Genomic DNA, 24,206 nt, shown 5'->3' on the forward strand with positions numbered 1-24,206 from the left:
ACCATCTAACTGACCATCTAACTAACCATCTAACTGGCCATCTAACTGACCATCTAACTGACTGACCATCTAACTGGCCATCTAACTGACCATCTAACTAACTGACCATCTAACTGACCATCTAACTGACCATCTAACTAACTGACCATCTAACTGACCATCTAACTAACTGACCATCTAACTGACCATCTAACTAACTGACCATCTAACTGGCCATCTAACTGACCATCTAACTGACCATCTAACTGACCATCTAACTAACTGACCATCTAACTGGCCATCTAACTGGCCATCTAACTGACCATCTAACTGGCCATCTAACTGACCATCTAACTAACTGACCATCTAACTGACCATCTAACTGACCATCTAACTGACCATCTAACTGACCATCTAACTGGCCATCTAACTGACCATCTAACTGACCATCTAACTGACCATCTAACTGACCATCTAACTGGCCATCTAACTGACCATCTACCTAACTGACCATCTAACTGGCCATCTAACTGGCCATCTAACTGACCATCTAACTGACTGACCATCTAACTGGCCATCTAACTGGCCATCTAACTGACCATCTAACTGGCCATCTAACTGACCATCTAACTGGCCATCTAACTAACTGACCATCTAACTGACCATCTAACTGACCATCTAACTAACTGACCATCTAACTGACCATCTAACTGACCATCTAACTGGCCATCTAACTGACCATCTAACTGGCCATCTAACTGACCATCTAACTAACCATCTAACTGACCATCTAACTGACCATCTAACTGACTGACCATCTAACTGGCCATCTAACTGACCATCTAACTGGCCATCTAACTGACCATCTAACTAACCATCTAACTGACCATCTAACTGACCATCTAACTGACCATCTAACTGACTGACCATCTAACTGGCCATCTAACTGACCATCTAACTAACTGACCATCTAACTGACCATCTAACTGGCCATCTAACTGACCATCTAACTAACCATCTAACTGACCATCTAACTGACCATCTAACTAACCATCTAACTGGCCATCTAACTGACCATCTAACTGACTGACCATCTAACTGGCCATCTAACTGACCATCTAACTAACTGACCATCTAACTGACCATCTAACTGACCATCTAACTAACTGACCATCTAACTGACCATCTAACTAACTGACCATCTAACTGACCATCTAACTAACTGACCATCTAACTGGCCATCTAACTGACCATCTAACTGACCATCTAACTGACCATCTAACTAACTGACCATCTAACTGGCCATCTAACTGGCCATCTAACTGACCATCTAACTGACCATCTAACTAACCATCTAACTAACCATCTAACTGGCCATCTAACTGACCATCTAACTGGCCATCTAACTGACCATCTAACTGACCATCTAACTGACCATCTAACTAACTGACCATCTAACTGACCATCTAACTGGCCATCTAACTGACCATCTAACTGACCATCTAACTGGCCATCTAACTGGCCAACTAACTGACCATCTAACTGACCATCTAACTAACTGGCCAACTAACAGACCATCTAACTGACCATCTAACTGGCCATCTAACTGACCATCTAACTAACTGGCCATCTAACTGACCATCTAACTGACCAACTAACTGACCATCTAACTGACCATCTAACTAACTGACCATCTAACTGGCCATCTAACTAACTGACCATCTAACTGACCATCTAACTGACCATCTAACTGACCATCTAACTGACCATCTAACTGGCCATCTAACTGACCATCTAACTGGCCATCTAACTGACCATCTAACTGGCCATCTAACTGACCATCTAACTGACTGACCATCTAACTGACCAACTAACTAACTGACCATCTAACTGACCATCTAACTGGCCATCTAACTAACTGACCATCTAACTGGCCATCTAACTAACTGACCATCTAACTGACCATCTAACTAACTGACCATCTAACTGGCCATCTAACTGGCCATCTAACTGACCATCTAACTGGCCATCTAACTGACCATCTAACTAACTGACCATCTAACTGGCCATCTAACTAACTGACCATCTAACTGACTATCTAACTAACTGACCATCTAACTAACTGACCATCTAACTGACCATCTAACTAACTGACCATCTAACTGGCCATCTAACTAACTGACCATCTAACTGACCATCTAACTAACTGACCATCTAACTGGCCATCTAACTGACCATCTAACTGACCATCTAACTGGCCATCTAACTGACCATCTAACTGACCATCTAACTGACCATCTAACTAACTGACCATCTAACTGGCCATCTAACTAACTGACCATCTAACTGACCATCTAACTAACTGACCATCTAACTAACTGACCATCTAACTAACTGACCATCTAACTAACTGACCATCTAACTGACCATCTAACTAACTGACCATCTAACTGGCCATCTAACTGACCATCTAACTGACCATCTAACTGACCATCTAACTAACTGACCATCTAACTGACCATCTAACTGACCATCTAACTGGCCATCTAACTGACCATCTAACTGACTGACCATCTAACTGACCAACTAACTAACTGACCATCTAACTGGCCATCTAACTGGCCATCTAACTGACTGACCATCTAACTGGCCATCTAACTGACTGACCATCTAACTGGCCATCTAACTGACCATCTAACTGACTGACCATCTAACTGACCATCTAACTGACTGACCATCTAACTGACTGACCATCTAACTGGCCATCTAACTGACCATCTAACTGGCCATCTAACTGACCATCTAACTGACTGACCATCTAACTGGCCATCTAACTGACCATCTAACTGACCATCTAACTGACTGACCATCTAACTGACCATCTAACTGGCCATCTAACTAACTGACCATCTAACTGACCATCTAACTAACTGACCATCTAACTGACCATCTAACTAACTGACCATCTAACTGACCATCTAACTAACTGACCATCTAACTGGCCATCTAACTGACCATCTAACTGACCATCTAACTGGCCATCTAACTGGCCATCTAACTGGCCATCTAACTGGCCATCTAACTGACCATCTAACTAACTGACCATCTAACTGACCATCTAACTGACCATCTAACTAACTGACCATCTAACTAACTGACCATCTAACTAACTGACCATCTAACTGACCATCTAACTGACCATCTAACTGACCATCTAACTGACCATCTAACTGGCCATCTAACTGGCCATCTAACTGGCCATCTAACTGACCATCTAACTGGCCATCTAACTGGCCATCTAACTGACCATCTAACTAACTGACCATCTAACTGGCCATCTAACTGGCCATCTAACTAACTGACCATCTAACTGACCATCTAACTAACTGACCATCTAACTGACCATCTAACTGACCATCTAACTGGCCATCTAACTGACCATCTAACTGACCATCTAACTAACTGACCATCTAACTGACCATCTAACTGACCATCTAACTGACCATCTAACTAACTGACCATCTAACTGACCATCTAACTGACCATCTAACTGACTGACCATCTAACTGACCATCTAACTAACTGACCATCTAACTGGCCATCTAACTGACCATCTAACTGACTGACCATCTAACTGGCCATCTAACTAACTGACCATCTAACTGACCATCTAACTAACTGACCATCTAACTGGCCATCTAACTGACCATCTAACTGACCATCTAACTGACCATCTAACTGGCCATCTAACTAACTGACCATCTAACTGACCATCTAACTGACCATCTAACTAACTGACCATCTAACTGGCCATCTAACTGACCATCTAACTAACTGACCATCTAACTAACTGACCATCTAACTAACTGACCATCTAACTGACCATCTAACTAACTGACCATCTAACTGACCATCTAACTAACTGACCATCTAACTGACCATCTAACTGACCATCTAACTGACCATCTAACTGACTGACCATCTAACTGACTGACCATCTAACTGACTGACCATCTAACTGACCATCTAACTAACTGACCATCTAACTGACCATCTAACTGACCATCTAACTGACCATCTAACTGACTGACCATCTAACTGGCCATCTAACTGGCCATCTAAATAACTGACCATCTAACTGACCATCTAACTAACTGACCATCTAACTGACCATCTAACTGACCATCTAACTGACTGACCATCTAACTGACTGACCATCTAACTAACTGACCATCTAACTGACCATCTAACTGACTGACCATCTAACTGACTGACCATCTAACTAACTGACCATCTAACTGACCATCTAACTGACCATCTAACTGACTGACCATCTAACTGACTGACCATCTAACTGACCATCTAACTGACTGACCATCTAACTGACTGACCATCTAACTGACTGACCATCTAACTGGCCATCTAACTGGCCATCTAACTGACCATCTAACTGACTGACCATCTAACTGGCCATCTAACTGACCATCTAACTGACCATCTAACTAACTGACCATCTAACTGGCCATCTAACTGACCATCTAACTGACCATCTAACTAACTGGCCAACTAACAGACCATCTAACTGACCATCTAACTAACTGGCCAACTAACTGACCATCTAACTGACCATCTAACTGACTGACCATCTAACTGACTGACCATCTAACTAACTGACCATCTAACTGACCATCTAACTGACTGACCATCTAACTGACTGACCATCTAACTGACTGACCATCTAACTGACCATCTAACTAACTGACCATCTAACTGACCATCTAACTGGCCATCTAACTAACTGACCATCTAACTGACCATCTAACTGACCATCTAACTGACTGACCATCTAACTGACTGACCATCTAACTGACTGACCATCTAACTGACTGACCATCTAACTGGCCATCTAACTGACTGACCATCTAACTGGCCATCTAACTGACCATCTAACTGACTGACCATCTAACTGACCATCTAACTGACTGACCATCTAACTGACCATCTAACTGACTGACCATCTAACTGACTGACCATCTAACTGGCCATCTAACTGGCCATCTAACTGACCATCTAACTGACTGACCATCTAACTGACCATCTAACTGACTGACCATCTAACTGACCATCTAACTGACCATCTAACTGACTGACCATCTAACTGACTGACCATCTAACTGACTGACCATCTAACTGACTGACCATCTAACTGACTGACCATCTAACTGGCCATCTAACTGGCCATCTAACTGACCATCTAACTGGCCATCTAACTGGCCATCTAACTGACCATCTAACTGACCATCTAACTGGCCATCTAACTGGCCATCTAACTGACTGACCATCTAACTGACTGACCATCTAACTGGCCATCTAACTGGCCATCTAACTGGCCAACTAACTGGCCATCTAACTGACCATCTAACTGGCCATCTAACTGGCCATCTAACTGACTGACCATCTAACTGACTGACCATCTAACTGGCCATCTAACTGGCCAACTAACTGGCCATCTAACTGACCATCTAACTAACCATCTAACTGACCATCTAACTGGCCATCTAACTGACTGACCATCTAACTGACTGACCATCTAACTGGCCATCTAACTGGCCAACTAACTGGCCATCTAACTGACCATCTAACTGGCCATCTAACTGACCATCTAACTGACCATCTAACTGACTGACCATCTAACTGGCCATCTAACTGGCCAACTAACTGGCCATCTAACTGACCATCTAACTGGCCATCTAACTGGCCATCTAACTGACTGACCATCTAACTGACTGACCATCTAACTGACCATCTAACTAACTGGCCATCTAACTGACCATCTAACTGGCCATCTAACTGGCCATCTAACTGGCCATCTAACTGACTGACCATCTAACTGACCATCTAACTGGCCATCTAACTAACCATCTAACTGGCCATCTAACTGACTGACCATCTAACTGACCATCTAACTGGCCATCTAACTAACCATCTAACTGGCCATCTAACTGGCCATCTAACTGGCCATCTAACTGACCATCTAACTAACTGACCATCTAACTGGCCATCTAACTGGCCATCTAACTAACTGACCATCTAACTGACCATCTAACTGGCCATCTAACTGGCCATCTAACTGACCATCTAACTGACCATCTAACTAACTGACCATCTAACTAACCATCTAACTGGCCATCTAACTAACTGGCCATCTAACTGACCATCTAACTGGCCATCTAACTAACTGACCATCTAACTGACCATCTAACTAACTGACCATCTAACTGGCCATCTAACTGACCATCTAACTGGCCATCTAACTGACCATCTAACTAACTGACCATCTAACTGACCATCTAACTGGCCATCTAACTGACCATCTAACTGACCATCTAACTGACCATCTAACTGACCATCTAACTAACTGACCATCTAACTGACCATCTAACTAACTGACCATCTAACTAACTGACCATCTAACTGACCATCTAACTAACTGACCATCTAACTGACCATCTAACTAACTGGCCATCTAACTAACTGACCATCTAACTGACCATCTAACTAACTGACCATCTAACTGACCATCTAACTGGCCATCTAACTGACCATCTAACTGACCATCTAACTGACCATCTAACTGACCATCTAACTGACCATCTAACTGGCCATCTAACTAACTGACCATCTAACTGACCATCTAACTGACCAACTAACTGGCCATCTAACTAACTGACCATCTAACTGACCATCTAACTGACCAACTAACTGGCCATCTAACTGACCATCTAACTAACTGACCATCTAACTGACCATCTAACTGACCAACTAACTGGCCATCTAACTGACCATCTAACTGACCATCTAACTAACTGGCCATCTAACTGACCATCTAACTGACCAACTAACTGACCAACTAACTGGCCATCTAACTGACCATCTAACTGACCATCTAACTGACCATCTAACTAACCATCTAACTGACCATCTAACTAACCATCTAACTGGCCATCTAACTGACCATCTAACTAACTGACCATCTAACTGACCATCTAACTGACCAACTAACTGGCCATCTAACTGACCATCTAACTAACTGGCCATCTAACTGACCATCTAACTGACCAACTAACTGACCAACTAACTGGCCATCTAACTAACTGGCCATCTAACTGGCCATCTAACTAACTGACCATCTAACTGGCCATCTAACTAACTGACCATCTAACTGACCATCTAACTGACCATCTAACTGACCATCTAACTGACCATCTAACTAACCATCTAACTGGCCATCTAACTGACCATCTAACTGACCATCTAACTGGCCATCTAACTGGCCATCTAACTGACCATCTAACTGACCATCTAACTGACCATCTAACTGACCATCTAACTGACCATCTAACTGACCATCTAACTGACCATCTAACTAACTGACCATCTAACTGACCATCTAACTGGCCATCTAACTAACCATCTAACTGGCCATCTAACTAACTGGCCAACTAACAGACCATCTAACTGACCATCTAACTGACCATCTAACTGACCATCTAACTAACTGACCATCTAACTGGCCATCTAACTAACCATCTAACTGGCCATCTAACTAACCATCTAACTGGCCATCTAACTAACCATCTAACTGGCCATCTAACTAACCATCTAACTGGCCATCTAACTAACCATCTAACTGACCATCTAACTAACCATCTAACTGGCCATCTAACTAACCATCTAACTGGCCATCTAACTAACCATCTAACTGGCCATCTAACTAACCATCTAACTGGCCATCTAACTAACCATCTAACTAACCATCTAACTGGCCATCTAACTAACCATCTAACTAACTGGCCAACTAACAGACCATCTAACTGACCATCTAACTGACCATCTAACTGACCATCTAACTGGCCATCTAACTAACCATCTAACTAACCATCTAACTAACCATCTAACTAACCATCTAACTGACCATCTAACTGGCCATCTAACTAACCATCTAACTAACCATCTAACTGACCATCTAACTGGCCATCTAACTAACCATCTAACTGACCATCTAACTAACCATCTAACTGGCCATCTAACAGACCATCTAACTAACCATCTAACTAACCATCTAACAGACCATCTAACTAACCATCTAACTAACCATCTAACTGACCATCTAACTAACCATCTAACTAACCATCTAACAGACCATCTAACTAACCATCTAACTAACCATCTAACTGACCATCTAACTAACCATCTAACTGGCCATCTAACTAACCATCTAACTGGCCATCTAACTAACCATCTAACTGGCCATCTAACTAACCATCTAACTGGCCATCTAACTAACCATCTAACTGGCCATCTAACTAACCATCTAACTGGCCATCTAACTAACCATCTAACTGGCCATCTAACTAACCATCTAACTGGCCATCTAACTAACCATCTAACTGGCCATCTAACTAACCATCTAACTGGCCATCTAACTAACCATCTAACTGGCCATCTAACTAACCATCTAACTGGCCATCTAACTAACTGACCATCTAACTGGCCATCTAACTAACCATCTAACTGGCCATCTAACTAACTGGCCAACTAACTAACTGACCATCTAACTGGCCATCTAACTGACCATCTAACTGACCATCTAACTAACTGACCATCTAACTGACCATCTAACTGACCATCTAACTGACCATCTAACTGACCATCTAACTAACTGACCATCTAACTGACCATCTAACTGACCATCTAACTGGCCATCTAACTGACCATCTAACTAACTGACCATCTAACTAACTGACCATCTAACTGACCATCTAACTGACCATCTAACTGACCATCTAACTAACTGACCATCTAACTGACCATCTAACTAACCATCTAACTGGCCATCTAACTAACTGGCCAACTAACTGACCATCTAACTAACTGACCATCTAACTAACCATCTAACTGACCATCTAACTGACCATCTAACTGACCATCTAACTGACCATCTAACTGACCATCTAACTAACTGACCATCTAACTGACCATCTAACTAACTGACCATCTAACTGGCCATCTAACTGACCATCTAACTGACCATCTAACTGGCCATCTAACTGACCATCTAACTAACCATCTAACTGGCCATCTAACTAACTGGCCAACTAACAGACCATCTAACTGACCATCTAACTGACCATCTAACTGACCATCTAACTAACTGGCCAACTAACAGACCATCTAACTGACCATCTAACTGACCATCTAACTGACCATCTAACTGACCATCTAACTGACCATCTAACTGACCATCTAACTGGCCATCTAACTGGCCATCTAACTAACCATCTAACTGGCCATCTAACTGACCATCTAACTAACTGGCCAACTAACAGACCATCTAACTGACCATCTAACTGACCATCTAACTGACCATCTAACTGACCATCTAACTAACCATCTAACTGACCATCTAACTAACCAACTAACTGGCCAACTAACAGACCATCTAACTGACCATCTAACTGACCATCTAACTGGCCATCTAACTGACTGACCATCTAACTGGCCATCTAACTGACTGACCATCTAACTAACTGGCCAACTAACAGACCATCTAACTAACTGACCATCTAACTGACCATCTAACTGACCATCTAACTGACCATCTAACTGACCATCTAACTGACCATCTAACTAACCATCTAACTGGCCATCTAACTGACCATCTAACTAACTGGCCAACTAACAGACCATCTAACTGACCATCTAACTGACCATCTAACTGACCATCTAACTGACCATCTAACTGACCATCTAACTAACTGGCCAACTAACAGACCATCTAACTGACCATCTAACTGACCATCTAACTGACCATCTAACTAACTGACCAACTAACAGACCATCTAACTGACCATCTAACTGACCATCTAACTGACCATCTAACTAACTGACCATCTAACTGACCATCTAACTGGCCATCTAACTGACCATCTAACTGGCCATCTAACTGACCATCTAACTGGCCATCTAACTGACCAACTAACTGGCCATCTAACTGACCATCTAACTGGCCATCTAACTAACCATCTAACTGACTGACCATCTAACTGACCAACTAACTAACTGACCATCTAACTGGCCATCTAACTGACCATCTAACTGGCCATCTAACTGACCAACTAACTAACTGACCATCTAACTGACCATCTAACTAACTGACCATCTAACTGGCCATCTAACTGACCATCTAACTGGCCATCTAACTGGCCATCTAACTGACCATCTAACTGACCATCTAACTGACCATCTAACTGGCCATCTAACTGACCATCTAACTGACCATCTAACTGGCCATCTAACTGGCCATCTAACTGACCATCTAACTGACCATCTAACTGGCCATCTAACTGGCCATCTAACTGACCATCTAACTGGCCATCTAACTAACTGGCCATCTAACTGACCAACTAACTAACTGACCATCTAACTGGCCATCTAACTGGCCATCTAACTGACTGACCATCTAACTGACCATCTAACTAACTGGCCATCTAACTGGCCAACTAACTAACTGACCATCTAACTGGCCATCTAACTGGCCATCTAACTGACTGACCATCTAACTGGCCATCTAACTGACCATCTAACTGGCCATCTAACTGACCAACTAACTAACTGGCCATCTAACTGACCAACTAACTAACTGGCCATCTAACTGACCATCTAACTGGCCATCTAACTGACCAACTAACTGGCCATCTAACTGACCATCTAACTGGCCATCTAACTAACCATCTAACTGACTGACCATCTAACTAACCAGCCATCTAACTGACCATCTAACTGGCCATCTAACTGACCATCTAACTGACCATCTAACTGACCATCTAACTGACCATCTAACTGGCCATCTGACTGACCATCTAACTGACCATCTAACTAACTGACCATCTAACTGACCATCTAACTGACTGACCATCTAACTGACCATCTAACTGACCATCTAACTGACCATCTGACTGACCATCTAACTGGCCATCTGACTGACCATCTAACTGACCATCTAACTAACCATCTAACTGGCCATCTAACTAACTGACCATCTAACTGACCATCTAACTGACCATCTAACTGACCATCTAACTGACCATCTAACTGACCATCTAACTGGCCATCTAACTGACCATCTAACTGACCATCTAACTGGCCATCTGACTGACCATCTAACTGACCATCTAACTAACTGACCATCTAACTGACCATCTAACTGGCCATCTAACTGACCAACTAACTGACCATCTAACTAACTGACCATCTAACTGACCATCTAACTGACCATCTAACTGACCATCTAACTGACCATCTAACTGACCATCTAACTAACTGACCATCTAACTGACCATCTAACTGACCATCTAACTGACCATCTAACTGGCCATCTAACTGACCATCTAACTGACCATCTAACTGGCCATCTGACTGACCATCTAACTGACCATCTAACTGGCCATCTAACTGACCATCTAACTGACCAACTAACTGGCCATCTAACTGACCATCTAACTGGCCATCTAACTGACCATCTAACTAACCATCTAACTAACTGACCATCTAACTGGCCATCTAACTAACTAACCATCTAACTGGCCATCTAACTGACCATCTAACTAACCATCTGCTGTGCTCTAGACAAGTTGCAGAGGTTGATCTTATTGTCACCTAAACATCAGAGGTAATATAGTCATCTTGGTGTCTTTTGTCTTGTTTTCAGAAGGAGGTGAGGAAGATGAAGAAGACCCACACCAGCCTTTCTCCTCAGGAGATCAGGACCATCCATGTGAGTGTACCTCTAATATAATATATAATATATCCTCTGTCTTGACCTGCCTGCCTCCTCTAATATAATATATCCTCTGTCTTGACCCGCCTGCCTCCTCTAATATAATATATCCTCTGTCTTGACCCGCCTGTCCATCTGTCAACCTGCCTGCCTCCTCTAATATAATATATCCTCTGTCTTGACCCGCCTGTCCATCTGTCAACCTGTCTGTCAACCTGCCTGCCTCCTCTAATATAATATATCCTCTGTCTTGACCCGCCTGTCCATCTGTCAACCTGCCTGTCAACCTGCCTGCCTCCTCTAATATAATATATCCTCTGTCTTGACCCGCCTGTCCATCTGTCAACCTGTCTGTCAACCTGCCTGCCTCCTCTAATATAATATATCCTCTGTCTTGACCCGCCTGTCCATCTGTCAACCTGTCTGTCAACCTGCCTGCCTCCTCTAATATAATATATCCTCTGTCTTGACCCGCCTGTCCATCTGTCAACCTGTCTGTCAACCTGCCTGCCTCCTCTAATATAATATATCCTCTGTCTTGACCCGCCTGTCCATCTGTCAACCTGCCTGCCTCCTCTAATATAATATATCCTCTGTCTTGACCCGCCTGTCCATCTGTCAACCTGCCTGCCTCCTCTAATATAATATATCCTCTGTCTTGACCCGCCTGTCCATCTGTCAACCTGTCTGTCAACCTGCCTGCATGTTTCTGTGTTCAGGTGAAGAGACATCTGGACCCTCTGCCTCCAGGCTTCTTCTACAACGGACAACAGTACGTCAGCTTCTTTGGAGAGAAGAAGAGCTTCCATCCACGTATCCTTTTATCGCTACTGTTTGTCCTCAACACAACCGTTGTAAAACCGTCTAGTACAACACCTGACAACACAGCCCTATTCCACTGAATGGTTTGTTCTCCATGAGTATTGGGTGGTGTAGCTGTCCTTACATCAAGGCCCTGCAGAAATGGACCAGTTCATAACGGAGTATGTTGAGGAGGCCAACCGAGAGATCGACCTCTTCAACAATCAGCTGGAGCAGCAGCAGCATCAGGACCTGTTTGACCCTTAGTGACCCCTAATGACCCCCGAGGTTCGGGTTAAAGGTCGTCTGTCTCGTCCTTTTACTGGTTGTCCTCCTTCTCAGCACTTCTCAAAGGGAAACAATACCATACATACTGTCACCTCCACTATACCATACATACTGTCACCTCCACTATACCATACATACTGTCACCTCCACTATACCATACATACTGTCACCTCCACTATACCATACATACTGTCACCTCCACTATACCATACATACTGTCACCTCCACTATACCACACATACTGTCACCTCCACTATACCATACATACTGTCACCTCCACTATACCACACATACTGTCACCTCCACTATACCACACATACTGTCACCTCCACTATACCATACATACTGTCACCTCCACTATACCATACATACTGTCACCTCCACTATACCATACATACTGTCACCTCCACTATACCATACATACTGTCACCTCCACTATACCACACATACTGTCACCTCCACTATACCATACATACTGTCACCTCCACTATACCATACATACTGTCACCTCCACTATACCATACATACTGTCACCTCCACTATACCATACATACTGTCACCTCCACTATACCATACATACTGTCACCTCCACTATACCATACATACTGTCACCTCCACTATACTATACATACTGTCACCTCCACTATACCACACATACTGTCACCTCCACTATACCACACATACTGTCACCTCCACTATACCATACATACTGTCACCTCCACTATACCACACATACTGTCACCTCCACTATACCATACATACTGTCACCTCTACTATACCATACATACTGTCACCTCCACTATACCATACATACTGTCACCTCCACTATACCATACATACTGTCACCTCCACTATACCATACATACTGTCACCTCCACTATACCATACATACTGTCACCTCCACTATACCATACATACTGTCACCTCCACTATACCACACATACTGTCACCTCCACTATACCACACATACTGTCACCTCCACTATACCATACATACTGTCACCTCCACTATACCATACATACTGTCACCTCCACTATACCATACATACTGTCACCTCCACTATACCATACATACTGTCACCTCCACTATACCATACATACTGTCACCTCCACTATACCATACATACTGTCACCTCCACTATACCACACATACTGTCACCTCCACTATACCATACATACTGTCACCTCCACTATACCATACATACTGTCACCTCCACTATACTATACATACTGTCACCTCCACTATACCACACATACTGTCACCTCCACTATACCATACATACTGTCACCTCCACTATACCACACATACTGTCACCTCCACTATACTATACATACTGTCACCTCCACTATACCATACATACTGTCACCTCCACTATACCGCACATACTGTCACCTCCACTATACCATACATACTGTCACCTCCACTATACCATACATACTGTCACCTCCACTATACCATACATACTGTCACCTCCACTATACCATACATACTGTCACCTCCACTATACCATACATACTGTCACCTCCACTATACCATACATATAGGGGTACATATAGGGGTGATAAACATAACTGAATCAAGACATTATTATGGTGAGATAGCACAAGCTTTCTGTCCAGATAAGAGGTTCAAGTTTACATTGTCAGGGTGTATCATTCTAGGTAGCTTTCTAATAGGCCAGGAGAATTGGTTCTATTTGTAGCCTGGCTGTTGGCATTATTAAAACTTTCGTCTCCTTTCCTAACCTGTCGTACGATCCACAGCTCACCTGTTAGTTAGCAGCTTTCAGCATCACACTGTTTAGCTGTTCTCACTGGCTCTACTGTGCTAATAGCTTGTATCAGTGTCAGACTTGGTGAGAGGAAGTGGACCCAGTCTCTCTACTGTGCTAATAGCTTGTATCAGTGTCAGACTTGGTGAGAGGAAGTGGACCCAGTCTCTCTACTGTGCTAATAGCTTGTATCAGTGTCAGACTTGGTGAGAGGAAGTGGACCCAGTCTCTCTACTGTGCTAATAGCTTGTATCAGTGTCAGACTTGGTGAGAGGAAGTGGACCCAGTCTCTCTACTGTGCTAATAGCTTGTATCAGTCAGACTTGGTGAGAGGAAGTGGACCCAGTCTCTCTACTGTGCTAATAGCTTGTATCAGTGTCAGACTTGGTGAGAGGAAGTGGACCCAGTCTCTCTACTGTGCTAATAGCTTGTATCAGTCAGACTTGGTGAGAGGAAGTGGACCCAGTCTCTCTACTGTGCTAATAGCTTGTATCAGTCAGACTTGGTGAGAGGAAGTGGACCCAGTCTCTCTACTGTGCTAATAGCTTGTATCAGTGTCAGACTTGGTGAGAGGAAGTGGACCCAGTCTCTCTACTGTGCTAATAGCTTGTATCAGTGTCAGACTTGGTGAGAGGAAGTGGACCCAGTCTCTCTACTGTGCTAATAGCTTGTATCAGTGTCAGACTTGGTGAGAGGAAGTGGACCCAGTCTCTCTACTGTGCTTATAGCTTGTATCAGTGTCAGACTTGGTGAGAGGAAGTGGACCCAGTCTCTCTACTGTGCTAATAGCTTGTATCAGTCAGACTTGGTGAGAGGAAGTGGACCCAGTGGCTCTACTGTGCTAATAGCTTGTATCAGTGTCAGACTTGGTGAGAGGAAGTGGACCCAGTCTCTCTACTGTGCTTATAGCTTGTATCAGTGTCAGACTTGGTGAGAGGAAGTGGACCCAGTCTCTCTACTGTGCTTATAGCTTGTATCAGTCAGACTTGGTGAGAGGAAGTGGACCCAGTCTCTCTACTGTGCTAATAGCTTGTATCAGTGTCAGACTTGGTGAGAGGAAGTGGACCCAGTCTCTCTACTGTGCTAATAGCTTGTATCAGTGTCAGACTTGGTGAGAGGAAGTGGACCCAGTCTCTCTACTGTGCTTATAGCTTGTATCAGTGTCAGACTTGGTGAGAGGAAGTGGACCCAGTCTCTCTACTGTGCTAATAGCTTGTATCAGTGTCAGACTTGGTGAGAGGAAGTGGACCCAGTCTCTCTACTGTGCTAATAGCTTGTATCAGTGTCAGACTTGGTGAGAGGAAGTGGACCCAGTCTCTCTACTGTGCTAATAGCTTGTATCAGTCAGACTTGGTGAGAGGAAGTGGACCCAGTCTCTCTACTGTGCTTATAGCTTGTATCAGTGTCAGACTTGGTGACAGGAAGTGGACCCAGTCTCTCTACTGTGCTAATAGCTTGTATCAGTGTCAGACTTGGTGAGAGGAAGTGGACCCAGTCTCTCTACTGTGCTAATAGCTTGTATCAGTGTCAGACTTGGTGAGAGGAAGTGGACCCAGTCTCTCTACTGTGCTAATAGCTTGTATCAGTGTCAGACTTGGTGAGAGGAAGTGGACCCAGTCTCTCTACTGTGCTAATAGCTTGTATCAGTGTCAGACTTGGTGACAGGAAGTGGACCCAGTGGCTCTACTGTGCTTATAGCTTGTATCAGTGTCAGATTTGGTGAGAGGAAGTGGACCCAGTCTCTCTACTGTGCTAATAGCTTGTATCAGTCAGACTTGGTGAGAGGAAGTGGACCCAGTGGCTCTACTGTGCTAATAGCTTGTATCAGTGTCAGACTTGGTGAGAGGAAGTGGACCCAGTCTCTCTACTGTGCTAATAGCTTGTATCAGTGTCAGACTTGGTGAGAGGAAGTGGACGCAGAGCTGTCAATCCCTGGTGATAGAAAGTGTCTCCTGTTGTAAATACTAGCTAGACCGTCACACAGCTCTAGTCAGCATAGCAACGTGGTCCTCGGTAACATAATGTTGATCAAACCTCAACAAAACATTACTCCTCCCCTTTCACATGACCACCTAACATGCTGTGGGTGGGATACTGCTTGTAATGGGGATGGTCTGAAATCAATTAGTCTAGTTTAGGCCAGTTTGGGCTGGTTTAGGCCAGTTTGGGTTAGGAGGGTTTGGGTTGAGGGTGTTTGAGGGATGGGGAGGGTAGGACTGATGTTGGCCAGATAAGGGCTGAGGAATGAGTTCGTAGTGGGGTATTACAGGGATGGGTAGGGTCAGAGGTCAGGGTCTTAGTAATGGTGTATTACAGGGATGGGTAGGGTCTTTAGTAATGGTGTATTACAGGGATGGGTAGGGTCAGAGGTCAGGGTCTTAGTAATGGTGTATTACAGGGATGGGTAGGGTCTTTAGTAATGGTGTATTACAGGGATGGGTAGGGTCAGAGGTCAGGGTCTTAGTAATGGTGTTTTACAGGGATGGTAGGGTCAGAGGTCAGGGTCTTAGTAGTGGTGTATTACAGGGATGGGTAGGGTCAGAGGTCAGGGTCTTAGTAATGGTGTATTACAGGGATGGGTAGGGTCAGAGGTCAGGGTCTTAGTAATGGTGTTTTACAGGGATGGTAGGGTCAGAGGTCAGGGTCTTAGTAGTGGTGTATTACAGGGATGGGTAGGGTCAGAGGTCAGGGTCTTTAGTAATAGTGTATTACAGGGATGGGTAGGGTCAGAGGTCAGGGTCTTAGTAATGGTGTATTACAGGGATGGGTAGGGTCAGAGGTCAGGGTCTTAGTAATGGTGTATTACAGGGATGGGTAGGGTCAGAGGTCAGGGTCTTAGTAATGGTGTATTACGGGGATGGGTAGGGTCAGAGGTCAGGGTCTTAGTAGTGGTGTATTACAGGGATGGGTCGGGTCAGAGGTCAAGGTCTTAGTAATGGTGTATTACAGGGATGGGTAGGGTCAGAGGTCAGGGTCTTAGTAGTGGTGTATTACAGGGATGGGTCGGGTCAGAGGTCAGGGTCTTAGTAGTGGTGTATTACAGGGATGGGTAGGGTCAGAGGTCAGGGTCTTAGTAGTGGTGTATTACAGGGATGGGTAGGGTCAGAGCTCAGGGTCTTAGTAATGGTGTATTACAGGGATGGGTAGGGTCAGAGGTCAGGGTCTTAGTAGTGGTGTATTACAGGGATGGTAGGGTCAGAGGTCAGGGTCTTAGTAATGGTGTATTACAGGGATGGGTAGGGTCAGAGGTCAGGGTCTTAGTAATGGTGTATTACAGGGATGGGTAGGGTCAGAGGTCAGGGTCTTAGTAATGGTGTATTACAGGGATGGGTAGGTTCAGAGGTCAGGGTCTTAGTAGTGGTGTATTACAGGGATGGGTAGGGTCAGAGGTCAGGGTCTTAGTAATGGTGTATTACAGGGATGGGTAGGGTCAGAGGTCAGGGTCTTAGTAGTGGTGTATTACAGGGATGGGTAGGGTCAGAGCTCAGGGTCTTAGTAGTGGTGTATTACAGGGATGGGTAGGGTCAGAGGTCCGAGTTAGTAGTGTTGTTGACCACATGCAGTTCCTTGATGTGGGACTTAAGCTGCGTCCATTACCTGTGAGATAGATGGGTGTTGGAGGTAGCTTACATGTTCTCTCAGGACTACCTGTCGTGATGTTCCTGGAGATGGGACTTAAGCTACGTCCATTACCTGTTAGATAGATGGGTGTTGGAGGTAGCTTACATGTTCTCTCAGGACTACCTGTCGTGATGTTCCTGGAGATGGGACTTAAGCTGCGTCCATTACCTGTGAGATAGATGGGATTTAAGCTGCGTCCACGACCTGTTAGATAGATGGGACTTAAGCTGCGTCCATTACCTGTTAGATAGATGGGACTTAAGCTGCGTCCACGACCTGTTAGATAGATGGGACTTAAGCTGCGTCCATTACCTGTTAGATAGATGGGACTTAAGCTGCGTCCACGACCTGTTAGATAGATGGGATTTAAGCTGCGTCCACGACCTGTTAGATAGATGGGACTTAAGCTGCGTCCATTACCTGTGAGATAGATGGGATTTAAGCTGCGTCCACGACCTGTTAGATAGATGGGATTTAAGCTGCGTCCATTACCTGTTAGATAGATGGGATTTAAGTTGCGTCCATTACCTGTGAGATAGATGGGATTTAAGCTGCGTCCACTACCTGTTAGATAGATGGGATTTAAGCTGCGTCCACTACCTGCTAGATAGATGGGACTTAAGCTGCGTCCACTACCTGTTAGATAGATGGGATTTAAGCTGCGTCCACTACCTGTTAGATAGATGGGATTTAAGCTGCGTCCATTACCTGTTAGATAGATGGGATTTAAGCTGCGTCCATTACCTGTTAGATAGATGGGACTTAAGCTGCGTCCACTACCTGTGAGATAGATGGGATTTAAGTTGCGTCCACTACCTGTTAGATAGATGGGATTTAAGCTGCGTCCATTACCTGTTAGATAGATGGGACTTAAGCTGCGTCCACTACCTGTTAGATAGATGGGATTTAAGTTGCGTCCACAACCTGTTAGATAGATGGGACTTAAGCTGCGTCCACTACCTGTTAGATAGATGGGATTTAAGCTGCGTCCACTACCTGTGAGATAGATGGGATTTAAGCTGCGTCCATTACCTGTGAGATAGATGGGATTTAAGCTGCGTCCACTACCTGTGAGATAGATGGGATTTAAGCTGCGTCCACTACCTGCGAGATAGATGGGACTTAAGCTGCGTCCACTACCTGTTAGATAGATGGGATTTAAGCTGCGTCCACTACCTGTTAGATAGATGGGATTTAAGCTGCGTCCATTACCTGTTAGATAGATGGGATTTAAGCTGCGTCCATTACCTGTTAGATAGATGGGACTTAAGCTGCGTCCACTACCTGTGAGATAGATGGGATTTAAGTTGCGTCCACTACCTGTTAGATAGATGGGATTTAAGCTGCGTCCATTACCTGTTAGATAGATGGGACTTAAGCTGCGTCCACTACCTGTTAGATAGATGGGATTTAAGTTGCGTCCACAACCTGTTAGATAGATGGGATTTAAGCTGCGTCCATTACCTGTTAGATAGATGGGACTTAAGCTGCGTCCACTACCTGTTAGATAGATGGGATTTAAGCTGCGTCCATTACCTGTTAGATAGATGGGATTTAAGCTGCGTCCATTACCTGTTAGATAGATGGGACTTAAGCTGCGTCCACTACCTGTGAGATAGATGGGATTTAAGTTGCGTCCACTACCTGTTAGATAGATGGGATTTAAGCTGCGTCCATTACCTGTTAGATAGATGGGATTTAAGTTGCGTCCACAACCTGTTAGATAGATGGGATTTAATCAGAAAGGGGGCAGCAGTGTCAACATAATCTAGCTATCTGGGAATATGGTCCAATACTTTGTCTTCATGTGGAATGGACTGGTAATGTTCAGTAGACAACAATGGCGTCTTTGTACACAAATATCTGTGTAGGCTACCTGCTGTTACATCTCTGTACTGCAGTTCATATTGGACCAATTCGGGAACAGTGTTCAGTTTGTGGCTGAACCTTAACTTCAGAAAATAACAGAATATTCAACAATATCAGTTGACTGGACAGTTACGGTCTGTTAATTTAGCTCCACTCACCAGGAGAACAGTTACGGTCTGTTAATTTAGCTCCACTCACCAAGAGAACAGTTACGGTCTGTTAATTTAGCTCCACTCACCAAGAGAACAGTTACGGTCTGTTAATTTAGCTCCACTCACCAAGAGAACAGTTACGGTCTGTTAATTTAGCTCCACTCACCAGGAGAACAGTTACGGTCTGCTAATTTAGCTCCACTCACCAAGAGAACAGTTACGGTCTGTTAATTTAGCTCCACTCACCAGGAGAACAGTTACGGTCTGTTAATTTAGCTCCACTCACCAAGAGAACAGTCCATCTATACCAAGCCTGTCATACAGTCCATCTATACCAAGCCTGTCATCTTACAGTCCATCTATACCAAGCCTGTCATACAGTCCATCTATACCAAGCCTGTCTATTCACAGTGCCTCCCATGCTAGACGTGTTACTGTCTGAATAGAGAATGACCCAGTCCTCTGCTAGACGTGTTACTGTCTGAATAGAGAATGACCCAGTCCTCTGCTAGACGTGTTACTGTCTGAATAGAGAATGACCCAGTCCTCTGCTAGACGTGTTACTGTCTGAATAGAGAATGACCCAGTCCTCTGCTAGACGTGTTACTGTCTGAATAGAGAATGACCCAGTCCTCTGCTAGACGTGTTACTGTCTGAATAGAGAATGACCCCTAGCCAGTAAGTTAGTTATTTCAGGGTCCAGGCCTGTTCCAGTCAGATACACACCCGGTTAATCAGTCAGCGAGACAGGCTCTATCTGGAAAGGAAGACAGACTACATCACAATCCTCCTGACCCATGTTACTATTCATTATCTTAGATTACAATCCCTCCCTCTCCTTAACTTTATCAAGTGCAATTGTACTCTGTTTTTTTTAATATATATTCTAACTACCTTCACAGAACTATTTTAAGGACTATCTGATTAAATAAGGACTGCGTTCTCAGTCTCCACATTGGAGGTAGTTAATCTGCTAGACGTTTAGTACCATGCTGACCTAATCCACAGCACTGGAGACTAAAGCTCTGTCTCCGTACGACGGGAGTCTCTTCTGACAAGTCCTCTTTGTCTGCTTAGAGCAAAAGTTGTTTTCATTCGCAATACCACAGAGACCTGTCTTAGTTTGAGTGCGAGACACAGAGCCATAGCTGAGGGTGATTGATATCCTACGGCATAAGACTGAAGATGCCATAACTACAGGCCCTAATGGGCCGTGTTAGGAAACAGACACTGATTGGTGGAGCTATCAGTCCTTAAAGGGTTCTAGAGGGTTATTATGGAACATGTTTGTGATATTAACTTTACCTAGTAGCACATATGATACCACACTATCTGCATGTGTTAGGATGTCCTTTTAATATATATATATATATATCTATGATATATTCTGATACTATTGCCTTTCACCAAACTGGTATAAACAAGAGAAAATTATCACATTTATTTTACAAAACTGGTGAGAATTGAAGTACCTCAGACACCACTAGAGTATTTTTGTAACGCTGTGAATTGAACAGAGAAAAAAGCTAAAGAGTCAATATTTTTTCTCACACAATTGAATAAAGAAGCAAAACGGAGAAATGTTGTGAGACGTGATGTTTCTCTGGTCCAGCAGTGCCTTGGCCCGTTACTATACGGAAATAATCCTGTTCAGAGCTCCAGCCCCCTCTAGTCTACATTCTACTGCTACTGTACATGACGGGGCTGGAGGCTGAGGAACCGTCCCGAAACGGTATTTAGTGAAAGGAACCGTCCCGAAACGGCCTGGGTACCAGTCTATTTGTGCCATCATGCCACTCCTTGCCGGGTTTGGCATGACAAGGAGTTGAAATGATGACACACAGATCTGGGAGCAGCTATCTTAAACAGTGTTGGTGAAAGGACTGAATCAATGGAGTTGTTCTTTAAGCAATGTGTTACTCAGCCAAAGGGGGCAGTAAGCCCCGGGGGAAGGGGAGGTCACTCGAGGGCTCACATCGTTTCAACTGGTAAATCAATGATACAAAGCTACAATGATTCTGAATGGAAACCGGGTCCTCGTGGTTCTGGTTTCAAAGCTGTTCTCTAAAATGAGGAGAATGAGTTAGTGGTTAAAGTAGAGCAGCCTACCCTGTCCTAGTGGTTAAAGTAGAGAAGCCTACCCTGTCCTAGTGGTTAAAGTAGAGCAGCCTACCCTGTCCTAGTGGTTAAAGTAGAGCAGCCTACCCTGTCCTAGTGGTTAAAGTAGAGCAGCCTACCCTGTCCTAGTGGTTAAAGTAGAGCAGCCTACCCTGTCCTAGTGGTTAAAGTAGAGCAGACTACCCTGTCCTAATTAGGGTAGCTGTTTGGTTAGGTGACCCACCTTATTGCTCAGTGGGCCCCAGAAACGAAGCCCTCTAGAGGTTCTCCCCTGTAACTCAGAGCTAAATCTTCTGATGTTAACTCTTCTTACTCAACCCTCTGGCTATGTTGTATTCATGCTGTATGTGGAGGCTAGCGGCTTGCAGCTGAGGTTATAGGAGAAAAACTAAGTTTAGTGTTCACTGGTTATGAGGGAAATGAGCATGTTCTAATGAAATGTTCTGAAGATTGGCTCCAGAGAGCCAACATTTTGGAATTTATGCACTTTGATGAAAACTGATATTTGAATTCATTGTATTTTTATGTTTTGTAATGGAGTAATTATCTCACCTGTAGTCAAAGTGATCTTTCTCAGGCCTACAGTAACCAATACAGTACCCTGACTTCAACAGTCTTTAGGTGTTAAAAGGAATCACACGGTTCAGTGGGAGTAATAACTCAGGTATATAGGTCTATAGGAAGGTTATAGGTCAGGGCCCAGATTCACAAAACCTTCTTAAGGAGACATTTATTCTTACCTGCCATTTATTCCTTAACTATAGACCTAAGAAGAAAGTTCAGCACAGTTTATATTCCTCAAAAAACTTCTTAGAAATGTTCTTGTGTTTATGTTTCTCTTCAAGTAAAAAAAAAAATAAGAAATTCGATTTTTGAAAATAAAGTTTGTTCTTGGACATTTTCTTAATTCCAAGATAGCTAAACCCTTGTCTTAAACTCAGGGCAGTGAGATAATAAGCAAATTAAATTATTTGGACGTATTTAATCACTCAAACTTCATCTGAAAGTTTCAGTATTGATTATTTGAAACCCCAAAACATGTTTTAGAACGGTCATCTCAGTAGGAAATATGCTAACATGATTGCCATTGCTAGCTAGATACTGTAGCTAGCTACAACAGTTTGCTTAGTGACAATCATTTTAAGAAGATAGTTCAGTTTGTAAGAAAATGATAAAATCTTAAGATATTGTTGAAGAATTTGCACTTGGGAACTATCTTATGAACTTATATAAGGTTCTTAAGTTTTTGTATAAGACAGTTTTGTGAATCTGGGCCCAGGTTTCCACACCTGTAACAGTGAATTATACCCTGTCAAACACAACTGATGGCTCCGTAGTGGTTGGTCTGCCAATCAGAAGCTGATAGCCCATAGTTTTCCCCCATGCAATCTTATGACAACTACATTGACCTGTTTGAAAATGTATTGATTTAAGTTGGAGGTAGTTTATGGCATGAACATGGTGGTAAACGAAAGACTCTTTTCACCTCTACAACCAAGTTATTACATCTGTAACTTAACTATATCAATACAATTGATTAATATAATGCCTCAAAAAAAGTATTTCCGATGTGGAATCCAATACACTGAAAGAAGGAATTTGGTGAAGTGAACTTGAAAAGTGCCAAAATGTTTTTGAGGATGATTAATTGAATCGCATTTGCACAAAACTACTGTAACTTTAGTTTTTTCCTGTGACTGATGCTTTTATAATCTTATTGTGTTATTTATTGCACCAAATAATCCATTAAAATATTGATATGGTTAAA

The 24,206-nt window shown here is 43.5% G+C and overlaps 1 protein-coding gene across 1 annotated transcript in view; it reads left to right on the plus strand.

The window, feature by feature from the left end:
- Window positions 1-24,206, plus strand: part of dnaaf9 (dynein axonemal assembly factor 9) — a 194,146-nt gene extending 169,940 nt beyond the window's left edge. The window contains exons 33-35 of the mRNA XM_055911908.1: window positions 11,750-11,815; window positions 12,538-12,631; window positions 12,780-24,206. Of these exons, the coding sequence (XP_055767883.1) occupies window positions 11,750-11,815; window positions 12,538-12,631; window positions 12,780-12,886 (267 nt within the window). The 3' untranslated portion in view covers window positions 12,887-24,206. The remainder of the gene's footprint in view (window positions 1-11,749; window positions 11,816-12,537; window positions 12,632-12,779) is intronic.

This window comes from Salvelinus fontinalis, unplaced genomic scaffold (genome assembly GCF_029448725.1).
Source record: "Salvelinus fontinalis isolate EN_2023a unplaced genomic scaffold, ASM2944872v1 scaffold_0105, whole genome shotgun sequence".
NCBI classification, from domain to species: domain Eukaryota; kingdom Metazoa; phylum Chordata; class Actinopteri; order Salmoniformes; family Salmonidae; genus Salvelinus; species Salvelinus fontinalis.